At 31.3% G+C, this 15,258-nt stretch overlaps 1 protein-coding gene across 1 annotated transcript; it reads right to left on the bottom strand.

The window, feature by feature from the left end:
- Positions 1–2,580: 2,580 nt before the first annotated feature.
- LOC113871548 (acanthoscurrin-2-like) lies at positions 2,581–3,222 on the bottom strand. Its single transcript, XM_027508639.1, has one exon. The coding sequence runs from the start codon at positions 3,220–3,222 to the stop codon at positions 2,581–2,583; it is 642 nt and encodes a 213-aa protein (XP_027364440.1).
- Between the last annotated feature and the right edge of the window lie 12,036 nt (positions 3,223–15,258).

Genomic DNA, 15,258 nt, shown 5'->3' with positions numbered 1-15,258 from the left:
GTAAGGGATATAATGCACGTTTTGGTTAAACTTATCAAAGAGAAACCTAGGGCATATGAGTTTTCTCATTCAACCCTTTATGTTATTTTTCTGTTTAACTCTAAATTTGATTTCCTTGTGATTACCAATCATTCATATGAATACTATTAATACCCAATGGTCATGCAATATTAATATTCTTTCTCTAAATTAACATCTCAATGGTTATGCAAGACATCAATTTGAGAAAGTTTAAGGAACCTATGAACTTATTAATTTAATAACGATTAGAAGAGAAAGATTGGTTTGGTTCACCTAATCCTTTGTCTCGTTTTATCCTATAGATCTATTAATTAACCGAGGTACGGTCGCCTGACGATACAATTAATTAGGATTAAGAGAGAAACACAATAGGATAAAATCTAATCACGAAATGGAAATCAAATTTAAATTCAAACGTCAAAATCTCATAAATTCATGAACAATAGTTCCCACAAGATATTTAGGTCTTTTTCATTTACTTCAACGCATAGACACAATAGCATACTAGCTATTTATTGCCGAAATCTTCTTGTATTGACATGTGTTTCATGCATACATGCCTTTTATGGTGTCTCATATAATATATTCTTATTTTATTAATAAAAATTATTTCACTTAAATGATATATACATAAGAAAGAAGGTGGATGGTGCAAGTGGATGCAAATAATTTTAGGTGACGTTTTCCCTAAGAAAGAAGTGTTGATAAAATATCTTTTAACTTAAATTAATTCAATTAATTTCAATTCCAGTGAAGAGGATTCATGGAAATTACGAGTGGAATGGAATTGATAGAATGAAATTGTGGACATATTCCTTTATCATTCAACTAAAATAAAACTCTAGTTTAAATGTTGACAAAGCATATAAATATATTTTTAAATATTTGGTTGTTTTAATGTATGTCTGAGACAAAACATTAAGAATTTAAAAATAAAATTTTACTGAAAATAAAATTATTTGTTATTTTAAAATTATAAAAAGATATCCAGTACATACTTTTGTACTAATGTAAAATATTTAATAAAATACGTTTAACATTTTTTTTGAAACATTCGAAAAATAGTTAAACATATTTGTGGTGGCAACTGTAGGCAAAACGAACACAGTTTAAATCCACATTAATTCAATGGTCGTTTGCTGGTAAAAGCATCTGCACAATTTTCTCTTTCTTTCTTGTAATTTTCTTGTTCAGGTTAATTTGATCCAATTTTATTTCTAGATAGATTCTAATTATGGTCAATCTTTAGACTGTAACCACGTTTCACTTATCACTGGCCTAGTAAAAGGGAAAACTCTTGGGAGAATTTAGATTATAACTTAGCTGGCTGTATTTGGTCTATATATATAACTACGTTGATAGAGATCGATTGTTCTAATAGCATACATAGGTGATATTTTATTTTATTTTATTTTTCAAATTCAAAGTTTTAGTAGATTAACTATTTTTGTTAAAGATGAAAATAAATTAAGCTAAATCAAGTTTTGTAATGTTTGAGTATATTTTTTTATTTAATTATTTTAAGCTCCAATCTAATTTTCTTAAATAGATTTATCTAATTCAACTTGAAAGTCCATTTCAATATATATATATATATATATTTCATAACAATTACTTTTTAAATAGGACAAAAACTGATTTTTGAATAAGCTAATGAATTTAATTTGAAAATAGGTCAGAAGATTAAGTTTTAAAATATATTAATGGATATATAATCTCAAAATATATTATCATTTTTAAATTACTTAAATTAGTTGTCCTTTAAATAATTTTTTTAAGAATATGATATTTATTCAATAAATATGTCCAATTTAACATAAAGCTAAGATAAATTAGATAGTGAGTATTAAATGAATAGACCGATTTAAAAAAATAACTGGAATGATATATAAAACCTGTTAACGAGTCAACTTTGTTAAAATTCTGACATTAACATATTTAGGAACTACGATGAATAACGAATTTAACAAATTTTAAAAAAAAGTTAACCTTAGTTTAGAATTTAATAATAATAAATTTTATTAAAAAATATTAATATATTATAATATGATAAATATTATATTTTTCAATAAAATTTACTTCATTTAAATGCTGCCTTCAAAACTGAAGTTAATTATAAAACTGTAAGAAATTATTATAGTTTGGGTATCAAGCATTACTTTACACTGACAATTCAAAGGAATGTACCAATTAAGGTTGCCACAAATTCCCATGCATGCAGTTTGAAGTTGAAAAAGAGCTACACAGACCAAAAGAAGAAAAAAGAAACTCAACTACAAATGGCATTGAAATTAAAGACGCAGTGGAAGTACAAGTGGAGTACATGCAAGCAAGCAAACAATGACATCAGTAACTAGGATCATTATTGATGCAAGCGGCCTTTATTGACAAGAAACCTCAAACAGTAAATTTAGTAGACAAAATAACAACATGAAGTCGAAAATAACATTACATGCGAATCAAAAGCTATGACTGGACTAGATAATATAACGAAAAGCAATACTGGCAGCCCTACATTAACAAGAAGATCCATGCAAAGTGCAAGAATATATGATGAAGTCAAGGATCATGACAGTGGGGAAAGATTCCAACACCACAACCCAAACCACCCACTCCACCTAGACCACCCACTCCACCAGCAGCCCCAACACCACCACCTCCTCCACCTAAGCCTCCACCAGCCCCACCTAAGCCGCCTCCTCCACCGCTACCGCCACCTAAACCTCCCATTCCACCAGTTCCACCACCCAAGCCTCCAACCCCCCCACCACCAACACCACCCAAGCCTCCACCACCACCAGCTCCTCCAGCACCACCCAAGCCTCCAACACCACCACCTAAGCCACCTACACCACCACCAGCACCTCCAAGTCCTTTTGCTCCACCACCAATACCATGGAACCCGCCAATTCCTGCAGCACCACCGATTCCACCAAACTTGTCAATTCCTCCACCAAGCCCACCACCGAGTCCTCCAAACCTTCCAATGCCACCAGCCCCACCAGACTTCCCTATTCCCCCAACACCAGCGAAACCACCCACCCCAGCAAATCCACCAACTCCTCCAAACACAAAGTGCTTCTTGTCACCAACACCATTGCTTCTAGGTGATTCTGCACGCGGTGCACTTGCATGCACGTCCAGCTTTTGCTCATCGTGGCCACCACCACTTGGAACATTACGTGCACTTGCATGCACCATGATTAGCACAAGCAACACAAGGGTATTCCATTTTCCCATCTCTCTCTCTCTCACTCACTCACTCACACTATGAGCTTTTCTGCGACGGAAAAAACCTGTTGACGTGGATGGGATGCATGCAAACGGCCTTATATATACAAGAAAAGGTAGAGGACGGTTGAGAGTAATAAAAGATTGCAAGTGAAAATAGTTATGACTTGTGATGTCTCGAGAATGAGGAATCTTTATTATTAAGTGTGGGTATCAGATGGTTAGGTAGAATCAAAAGAAGTGCGAATTTAAGAATGTCATGTGCCATTTCCCTCATAGTAATTGCCAAAGTGACAAATACTAACAATTTTTGATTTTGCAGAAACTAACGGTGCTTCTCTAAATCCTGACACCTTTTGCTGTCAGGAATCCAGATGCTGTTTTTATTCTATGTTTAACGATTTAATTTTATTTAATTTCGCATCATAAGTTTGTGTTTTGAGTCAAATGTATAATTATTTCATTGTTGTCTGTAAAATATGATTAAAGCATACAAAAGTCTATATTTTGGTGCGCACAAAAGATATCTTCAATCACAACAGAGACTGATCACTTTGAGATACAAAAATCACTAAAATAGTCTTTATTTATGACAATAAAACTTTATTTTTTAAAAAAAGTTTTAATTTATGAGTTTTCGTAAGTCTAATTTTTAAGGTTGAATTTAAGCATCTAAAATAAATACTAAAAAAAAGTATATTTATGTTTATTTTTTTCATAAAATTTATTTATAACTAATTCCTTAATCTTAATCCCATGAATTTAGGTTAACAATTTATTAATTTATTTACATTAGTGTTTATAAATCTATCGTAATTCAAATGCAATATAAAGTGTGATATTTTCAGTTGATTTGATAATAGAGCACTTAACTCTTGTTAGCTTGTTAAATTAGTTTTGAGTTATAGATAATTACCACTTTAAGCATAATCTTGTACACTTCTGACGCGCTCCAGAAATAGTACATCTGAAATGATGTTGGAGATATACACAGTAACAGAAAGAACAACAGTCATATCAAAAGTTATATCAAAATAATGTTACGGAAATTAAAATTGTACTATATTATACAAATGCAAAGGACACGTGGAATATATTTAAAAGAAGGGATGAGATGGTTCAAATCTTCATTTCCATCACAAACAGACAGGAGAGAGCAGAGGTTGGTACGGTTTTGTTAGATTTAAGGAAGTATAGGATCTAGTGAAGTTAGAAGGTTAGTTTGGTAAGATAATGACTGGGGACACCAAATAATAATTGAATCCTCCAAAATTAGATAGGGTGTGGTTGGAACCTAGAACATCAACAATGGATAAAACATACAGATATTAATGAGATTCATGATTATTATTATTGCAAGTGTACTCCATTTTATGTTTATTTTGAGACTTTAATAATTTTTTATAATTTTGTTTTTAACAATTAATATTTGTTTGGTATAGATAGTCTCTCTTTGTTCTCTTTTACGAAGTATAATTAACTAAATTGCAAAATTTAATAAAAGTAGTTAAAGTTAATTAATACTTTTTCTATTTTAATAAAAAAATCCAGTAACACATTTTTTAATTTTAACATTATTTTTAAAATACATTTTATTCTTGATAAATTTTTAAAAAAATTAAAGTGATCAATAACAAGAAGTATTTTTAAGAGTATATTGTTAAAAAAAATATTTCGTTAATATATTTTTTAAAAAGAAAATGCTAAATAGTGCCTTTAATGTTTTTGTTAAAAGAAGTTATTAGTGCACCTCCTCTCATGATTTTCAGTGCATTCTATCACATACTTTTATATAAATAAATAAATAAATCACTTTTAATTATTTAACCAATATAAGCACCACACTAGTTAGCATGCAAGACATTTAAAAATAATATGCATTCTAACATATTTTTTATTAAAAAAAATCACTTTTAATTATTTAACCAATACTCTTCCCACACTAATAAGCATGTAAAGACGTTTTTTAAAAACATATTTATAATAATATATTACATTCATTTAATATCACTAAATTTCACTCCATTATTAACATTTACTTAAGGAGTTTTGTTTCGGTGTATATAATTTTTTTTTTAATTTTAGTCCTTATGTATCACATTTTTTATTTTAAAGTAATTTTTATAATATTTTATAAATTAAAAAATATTTTATGTCCTTTCACACGTGAATCAATTATCATTATTTATTTTATATTAATATATAATTAAGTTAATAATTTATTTTAAAAAATGTAAATATCTTTTAATCTTTAAAACATTAGAAGAATCATAATTGTTAATTTAAAAAGAGTATATAATGTCCTTTCAATTTTTCAGCTACCATAGTAAATACTTTATTTTAATTCATATAGTTTAAATTATTTTTTTTGTATAAGGACTAAAATAAATTTTTTATTATGTATAAAGATCATAATGAAAAAATAAATTAATGTAAGAATCAAAATAAATAAGGTTTATTACAGCAATTATAAATTTAAGAAGATATTATACCTTCTTTAGATTAATGATTATGATTTTTTTAATATAAAAAAATTAGAATGTATTAATATTTTTTAAAATTAAATTACTAACTTTACTATCTATTAATATATAAAATTAACGATAATGACTCTTTTATGTGTGAGAAAGGTCTCAAACTATCTCAAACGTAGAAGTACAGTATATTTTACCAATTTAACGCGAGATAATATTGTTACATGGAAGTCATGTACAGGCACTATTTTAAAAATATTTTCATACAGGGACTTGTTTATTATAAACTTTTTTTGTAACTGAAAAAAAAAAAGATTTCGTATAAAGAGAAAAATAGTATTTAAACATTAAAAAAAATGCTATCATCCCATCTCGTGTTCAAGAAGGTGGTTGGTTTAGTTTTGTTGGGTTTGTGAGGAACAATTTTGACAAAAACAGCCGCGATTCTAGTCAAAGCTTGGGGGTGATGGTTAAGGTTTGCTTAGTTATGGCGTCTCTGGTGACGAAGGATTATGGGTTTGAGAAAAAGAAAATTATTACGACACCAAATACAAAAACGAATTTTAATGGTTGTTATTAGTAACAGCGACAGTGGTTAAAATCACTCCAAACTTTATACAGTGGCAGTTTCATAATGGCTCAAAAGTGAACGTTTATAAATTAATATTGCAGTCATTGTATTGTAACCATTACTAAGATATAAAAGTTAAAAAATAAGGAAAATGCCATGCCGTTATAACCAATACTAAAATGTAAAAAATAAAAAAATAAAAAGTTTGCGGTAATTTCAATGGCCGTGCCAACCATTAACAATAATTACTTACTAAAATAAGATAAAATTTATGGTACTTCTATATTTGAAGGGCTCGTTACTTTTATTTTCACGTAAAATAATTATCAATATTAATTTTATATTAATAGATAGTAGAATTAATAATTTAATTAGAAAACATTAATACTCTCTCAGGTTTAACAAGCAGCTTAAAATAATTATTACAAAACAATCGCTATTATTATAAACAAAAAATAGCTTTGTTGCAGTTTTGTAAATTAATCTTAACGATTTTGTAACCATCGCTATTATTATATAGCAGTAAAAACTTATTAAATTAATTGTGACAGTTCTGTAATTGCTCCAAATTTAAAAATATCAAGCAAAGTTTATTTTATTGGCTAATAAAATATCAACTTTTTTTTGCACTTGCTGATAAGTTTATAAAATTTTCTCTAAAGCATACGGTCTCTAATTATATCAACTAACATACACAAGTACAATAAACTAAAATACTTGCATGATATTAAATATTAATTGTCTTCCGTGATTCAACAAAATATAAGAAAATTAAAATATAATTATTTAAGTAAATGTACATGAAAGTTAGTATAAGGTTTTCACATTAAGTTCCTTTAATTTCATACCATAAACTAAAACAAATCATTTAAATAGTCTTTGGTGATCACACTCTTTGATTTGTAGGCACATGACTAGAAGAGGTCGAGTGTCATTTATTTGTTGGTGACTCTAAATCAACCATCTAATTAAAAAAAAATAAATAGACAAAATGCAAGATTTATTGGTGACTCTAATCCTAGTCTGATTCCTCAAGGTAGCTTGGAAGTCGCCTCCAATCTTCCTCTCTAACTCTCCTAAGGTGCAGAAATAAAAAAAAATGAGAAAAGATCATAAAATTCTTAGTTTCCAACTTTTTATAATATTTCTGTGCTTCTGGCATGGTCACTATTTATTAAAAATAGTAGCCACGCGCAGGGTATTTCTACTTACAGCACTCTGCCATTATCACTTTTTCTGAAAATAGTAGTCACACGCACTCTGCGTTATCACTTTCTATGAAAATAATGGTCAGCGCAGCTTCATTCCCTCAAATAAGCTTGCATGTGGTTACTATATGTGCAGAGAGTAAGTAACCACACACAATCTTTCTTCCTTTGTGTTGCTCCTATTTATGTGGAAAGTGTCAACGCACATTCTTGCTCTTAAATAAAGGCTCTGTATTAATCACTTTTCCTAGAAATAGTGAACACGCACATTTTCTCTCTTGGAAAAAGACTTTTTAGTGATCACTTTTTCCAAAAATAGTGAACACACACTTCTTACTCTTAAACAAAGGCTTTGTAGTGATCATTTTTTTCAAAAATAGTGAACACGACCATCATGTTCTACCTAATTAACCTCAAAGTTGTCACTTTTTGCGCTAATAGTAGCCACACCATGCATTCAACCTTGGATTCTTCACTCTTTGTGTCTAGATTTTTCACGTTCTTCTACTTTCTCTTCTTGAACCCTTAGCCTCATGACTTTTAGCTCAAAATTTCCTCTTAATACCTCTAACTCATGTGTTTTTACTTAAAATCTCTTGCAAAACTAGTTCAACAACCAAATTACATCATAATTCTATTAAATCCTAATAATTTGAGTTACTAAAGACAAAAATTGACTTAATTGAATAATTATATATTTTTTGCAGTTTTCACCTTCCAAATTACCTTTTTCTATCAAAAACAACATAAAAAACTAATTAAAAACCTAGTAAAATCTAGATTTATCATGTACATACATATTTTTCCTAGCCTTATCATTAACAAATGAACCATCCTTTCTCTTGTGAGCAATTGGATACATATCTCCTTTATTATAAGATCGATCACTCGTCTTTCCCAATTTTTTTCACCAAACAAGGAATGATTTTTAAATTAATTAATTCTATGAAAATTTTAGATAATAATAAAATGATAGAATCATGTCATCTTATTCCTCTTACTTGTAAGTGTTTTTTAGCCTACTGTATGCAAAATTGCTTGCTTTTAACGATTCATTACATTTTCTTTTTCAAATAGTATAAGATTAAATTTAAACTTAGCATTCCTCCTATAATGAACAAAAACAACTCAATAATTTGGGTCAATCCTGTCTCTCACTTAAAAGAATCATATGTATCTATATTTGTTGTCCATAACCCCTTAAACTCTTTAATTAAATGTTGTAAATAGACATCTATATTATTTGTTAACATTTTTTTATCTGGAATTATCATTGAAAGTATGAAAGATGTTTGTTTCATGCAAACCCATTGAGGAGTGTTAATTGGTCAAATATTATAACTTAAACTTATACTACGCTAGAAAGGAGATGTGAGAACGATTCTGTTTTAAATTAGAGAGCATTTAGAACTACTCTAAAATCTCGCACTATCTAATGTGTTGCATTTAGGAGATCGGTTAAACAACCGCTCTCAAATGTTAAAATTGAAGAGCGATTCCACGTGAAACCATTCACATAAGGTGAATGTCACTTGGAGAATGGTTCATATAACCGCTTTCCACTTGAAATTTATTTCTTTGAGTTTTCTGTTGCAAACTAAAATTAATTTATTATTACATTTAAATTTTAATTTATTTTATCTTTAAATAGTTACTTGATGCTTTCATTCTCTTTTATATATAAATATCAATTTAGTTTCCATACTTCCTTTCTGTGCTAAATCCACTTTGCATCTTTGTGCAGAAAATGCCCTCAATCCTATCAAGAAGAGCATGAATTTGACCTCTAAATTATGAGCGTCATCCATGAAAGGAAAGTGATCTATTTGCCTCTGTTTCACATGTATTTAGTCTAATTTCCCTGTACAGTAATAAACAAATAAAAAAATAAAAATATTTTCATTATCTCTCTCTTTTAATTTAGTCCAGTTTTTTAATTTCAATTTTATATTCTGATTGCACTTCCCATTCAACTCACAATCATTCTTTGTTTTGTAAATAATTACCATTCATACCATACTGAACATATTTTCTTATAAGGTGAATTGTACTCACATGTTGCTAAGTAATTATCACCTTTACCTTTGGTAGAGAATTGGGCCTTAAATTTCTTTTCTGTGTGCATTATTGCATGTATTTTTTGCATCTATCCTCTAGAGCTTGTCCAGTTTCTTAATTGAATACACATTGTGCAAATTTTTATCTAGATGATTGAGGCTTTCTTTGGACACACTCACCCACTCACCCGCCCTAGACCACCCTTGCACCTAATTTCCCTTGTTTCACATTTCCTTATTTTCCCAAACTTAGTTCACAAAAGTAATTTCCTTCCCTTAAGAGAAGTATTTCTTTTGAGTTGCATCAAGAGTGAATGCAAGAAACTAAGTTTGGGGTGCTGATTATGACTATAATTGCTTGAGGACAAGCAAGCACTTACGTTTGGGGTGGTGAGCATTATACATGTCAATATTACATGTAAAAAAAATGTTTGAATTTGAAGAAGAGAATGATTGTTAAAGTCCATAAAAAAATTATGATGAATGAATGAAAAAGAACGAAAAGAAAAATACAGTGTAATATCCTTATTTTTAATTAACATAATAATAGTAAAAAAAAATCATCAAAATCGAAGAGATCCTGAATAACAAAGGTTTAAATCTGAAAACTTGAATAATAAAACATTAGTCTTTAAAACTGGTAAATAAACATCAAATATTGTAGTCATAATTTGCTTCATAATGTAGAACATATATTTGTATTTCAAATACACATAAAGTTATCAAAATACATTAAGATCATTCATTTACATTTACAAGTACTTAAAATAATAATGGTCCTAATGAGCAGCCTAACCACCTTTTAACCAAGTGGCACTAGTCATCCTCGTGCTAATCTTCTATCATCGCTAGGTCTTCAGCAGTTAACTCATCATCCAAGCCAAGATACTGATCGCCCGGGTCTGCAGTGACCTAAACACCTGTAATATGCTCGATCGTCCATCGCGATGGTATTCTAGACTGATCGTGGTCATGGTATGTAACAAGATACGTTACTACTGCAGGGGTTCTCTCAACACCAGAAAAGATATAAATACAGAGGGTGTGATGGATTCTACATACAGACAAATCAAAAGGGATACTAAAGGCTAGCTCAAATTCCATCATCACTACCTCACTAGGCACTTCACTATTATGTACAAGAATTCTAAAGGAAGTAAATCTCTGATACTCGCCAAAAACATCATTTACTATATTTACTTCTAAACTATCTACTATTCTAATTCCCTCCCTGGGTGTCGTCATCTAGGTTCCCTGAGATGGTTTCGTAAGGATGAGTCTCCACTTTCATTGCCAAGCATACACACTCAGAGAATTCAATAATACAGGTTAAACATTCAACATGCATCATATAACTAAATCAATTATGCATTCAAATTATGTTTCTGTTCGGAGGGCAAGTGTACCCATCGAGAAGTAATAAAGGGTTCTTAAATTAAGTTCCCGAAATATCGTCCCACAAGGATTGATTTTCAATTACTAAGAATTTCCTAATTCAATTGTTTAAGCTTCAAAGATACGAGATTAATTAAAAACAAGAATTTATAAAATCAATTATAAAACTAAAAGCAAGAATACACTGCACGTCTTGGTTAAACTTATCAGAGAGGAACCTAGGGCATATGGGTTTTCTCATTCAATCCTTTATATTATTTTTTTGTTTAACTCTAAATCTAATTTCCTTGTGATTACCAATCATTCATACGAATATTATTAATACCCAATAGTCATGCAATATTAATATTCTTTTCTCTAAATTAATATCTCCAATGGTCATGCAAGACATCAATTTAAGAAAGCTTAAGGAACCTATGAACTTGTTAATTTAATAACGATTAGAAGAGAAAGATTGGTTTAGTCCACCTAATCCTTTGTCTCGTTTTACCCTATAGATCTATTAATAAATTGAGGTACGGTCGCCTGACGATATAATTAATTAGGATTAAGAAAGAAGCGCAATAGGATAAAATCTAATCGCATAACGGAAATCAAATTAAGATTCAAACATCAAAATCCCATAAATTCATAAACAATAGTTCCCATAACTCTAGCTATGGACTTAGTTACTCATGCTAAAGAAAAGAACTAAAACATTCATGAATAAAGTCATAAAGAAAAGAAATAGAAAAACTAGAGTGTGATGAGTTCCCAGTCTTCAAGTACGGTCGCTTGAAGCTCTAAGTCTTGCCAAGAGTGTACCAAGGATCCCGTGCAAGAAAGACGAGATCAGATGTATTCTAGAGCCAAAGTCAATATGTCAAAAACTGGTCCAAAACGGTGTTTGAGATCTTCCCTTTTATAGGATTTGAAAACCCTACAAACTCTTCATAATTGGGCTTCCCGCAGATGAGCACGGTCGTGCAAGGCCTTAAGCTATACAATAAAGGTCAAATAAAATAAAGGTGGTCTCTTTATACCAAACTATACAATTAATATATAAATCAGTGTAAAATCTAAATAAAATAAAGGTCAAATATGAATATATGGGTTGTAAAAGAGGGCCTAAATATAGACTTATCAGTTTCTCTATTTATTCTCTCATTACTTATTTCTAAACTCAGTACCATTCTCATTTCCACTGCCCTGGGATCCCTTGAGGTCTTCTTTAGCATAGATAGTTGCTGGATAGCTGCAGCTACACGGATACAACGTGTGCTGACTCGACCCCTTTTAGCAAAAATGTAGTTAGGAGTATAGGTCAGGAAACAAGCTTGAGGCCTATGGTGTCCCTACTCTCATTTGTATTGCACAATTCAAGAGGAACATCCACCACCCTCATTTCCCCAAGACTTCTCAGTCTTCTCCATCTTCCACACTCCCAGTGTACCTCTGAACTATCTATGCTTGTCCTTTTCTTATCCATTCTAATTTTCTTTCTCTTTCTCTTTTATATCTTATCTTTCTAGGCCTTTTCTATTTCATTTTCTCACTATCTATTACTTTTTCATTGCCGAGGGTTATTCCTCTTGAGCTCAGTACATCATACACATGCTCAGATTCAAACATATCATACTCATCATATATCATTTTCAAACATCGCAGAGCATGTTTTAAACACATCAATCACATGTTATCAATCAAAACATACTCAGTTCAAGCATTTTCACCTATACATACAATAGTTCCTAGCAATGAAATAGAGCTCCCCTTACCGTGAGACAAAGTTTTGAAAGAGATTTTGTGAAAGGTTCTAAGTGAAAGGACCAAGATTTTCCTAGATATCACAAAGAGAACATTTTGAGAAAGGAGAAACTTAGAAAACACCCAAAATGAAAAACAAAGCTCCAAGAACTTACTTGGAGTTGATTGATGAAGTTCCCAAGCTTGGATTTGTAAGAGAGTTGAGGTTTTTTAGAGATTTTCTAAGAAGAGAAGGTTAGGGGTCGAGAGAACAAGAGAGAGCTTGAAACTTGGATTGTAATCTAAGTTTTCTAGATTGGAAACCCTTAAATACCCCTAGACTCGCGACATTCTCGCTACAGCGAAAAAACCAGACAAAATTGCACTTTGCTATCTGTCATTCTAGCTACAGCGAGAGCATTCTCGCTACAGCGAGAGAGTATCAGAATGCCTGATTTTAATGCTGATTTCTCGCTACAGCGAGACACATCTCGCTACAGCAAAAAATCCTGCAACTCACACATCTAAAACTCTCCTAATTTCAAGCAACATGCATTATCAACTCACATCAAGTATAAAATTAATAATTAATAAGGTAGGGATGTTACATACAACAAGTCATTTTGATTGAAAATGAATTTTCACATAAGGAAAAATAATGAAAAATATGGTGAAAGAATGCTTGAATCTCTTGAGCTGCATCATTTAATGCATTCTATTCTAAGTTGTTGTATTCATTCACTCAAAAGAACTCCCTTCTCTTGAAAACCCACTTGAGCTTTTGACCCTCCTTGATCAAAATTGAACCTAACCTAACTCCATTTTTGGCCAACAAAGTCTTCTTGATATGTGATTCATTGTATCAAGGCTAAGAAGATTGAGAATATGGGCAAGCATATGGTAGGGTGCGGTAAAATGCATTAATTGAGAAGAAACACTGAGATTGAAACATTAATGAGTGAAGAGTAAAACACTATCCTGTGAGCTAGATAATTTCTTTGCACTGTGTGGATTGCATGAAACCTTACTGGATCTCTGTCTCAGTCTAGTGGGACTTTGCATGAAAATAATTGATATAAGTGTGATTTCTTTGTTGAATGAATCCATGATATTAGAAATATTCGAAGTGCCAATTAGAGTGTAAGATTAGAATGAAAATTTTTTGAGAAATTTATTTTTAGATAAATCCAACCCTTTTACATGCAACTTTTGTAACACCTTAAATTTAATTTCAAAATATTAATTTCGCAAAATGGGAATAATAAAATTTCATTTTTAAATAGGTTTTTCCAACTTGTGGTTCAACAAAATATTTTGCATAATAAGTGTTTACAAAGTTTGATCAAGGAAATTGCTACAGGACTAATTCAAATACATTAAAATTTTAAAATAAAATCAGAACCCTATAACAGTCTCATCCATTCCTTCATTGAGTCTGGTGCTGATTGTCTTGGTCACCTGAAAAATAGATGTAAGGGTGAGTACTTTACACTATCCAACACACACAAACATAGAGACTCACCTCAGTCACCCTTCACATAGTTTCTAACACAGTCACACAGTATAATTAATCACAAGCAACATTCTTAATCATTTCATTTCAATTCATGACTGATGCACTCATAGCACCAAAACATTTTACTCGCATGCACTTAATGCACGCAGCCACGCTCACTATGGCACTGTGATAACAGATTCACACCATGGATGGTTGCGATTACCTCTGCCTCACGGATATCACGTGGGCCGTCACGAGTCACTCGATAAAGGTAGTGGTCAGAGGTCTAGTCAGGAGGAGAGTGTGTTGTAGCGACCTAATTCACTACATTGTTGATAACTACTTTATAACATGATAATTCAGAAAACACCAAAATCTGGTCATTATTTTGTTTTTCTTTTCTTCACACATACACAACTTGCAATAATAGTTCTCTTTCAAGAAAAGAGTTAACATGCATATATCTTCTCATCTCATCAATCTATAACTTACTATAAATAATATACTTATATCAAATCATCACAACTCATCATCAGAAGATACCTGAAATATATTAAATATAATGTGCGGAAATGATAGGTTCATAGTTCAATAGTACGGTCAACATGGTTCGGATACAGCATAAGTAAGATAGAAATAGACTCAACTCCCTAAGAGCAGTTCCACTACAACATAACGAAAAATAACATCAATCAAGAGGCAAATAATCCTCAATAGGGTCAGACTCCTCAGATGATGTCGGGGAAGCGGAACTAGGAGTTGCAGCCACAGAATCTCCATTATCCTCCTCTATCCATCCAACAGGGTGAGGGGATGAACGGGTAGCAGTAGGTGGAACCAAAGTAGATGGGTGTGCAGGATGCATGTAAGAGGGTATGATGGTATACCTAATGGAGGATTCCACCACATGGATATCCCTCTCCATTGGCACAGGTGGAGAAGTGGGGGACATAAAAGAGAATGGTGCAGGTGCAGTAGTAGGTCTCGTAGTAGGTGTACGGGGGTCTACAGACATGGGTGTGGGAGAAGCAAACAAGGCGGGGTAAGGTAACTGAGTGTCACCAGGAGGTACAAAAAA

Source organism: Abrus precatorius, unplaced genomic scaffold (assembly GCF_003935025.1).
Source record: "Abrus precatorius isolate BTA unplaced genomic scaffold, Abrus_2018 Scaffold7, whole genome shotgun sequence".
Taxonomy (NCBI): Eukaryota; Viridiplantae; Streptophyta; class Magnoliopsida; order Fabales; family Fabaceae; genus Abrus; species Abrus precatorius.
This window is presented reverse-complemented; position numbering and strand designations above follow the sequence as displayed.

What these genes read in the sequence shown, in the direction of transcription:
- LOC113871548 (XM_027508639.1), bottom strand. Translation starts at nt 3,222, where the DNA reads ATGGTGCATGCAAGTGCACGTAATGTTCCAAGTGGTGGTGGCCACGAT.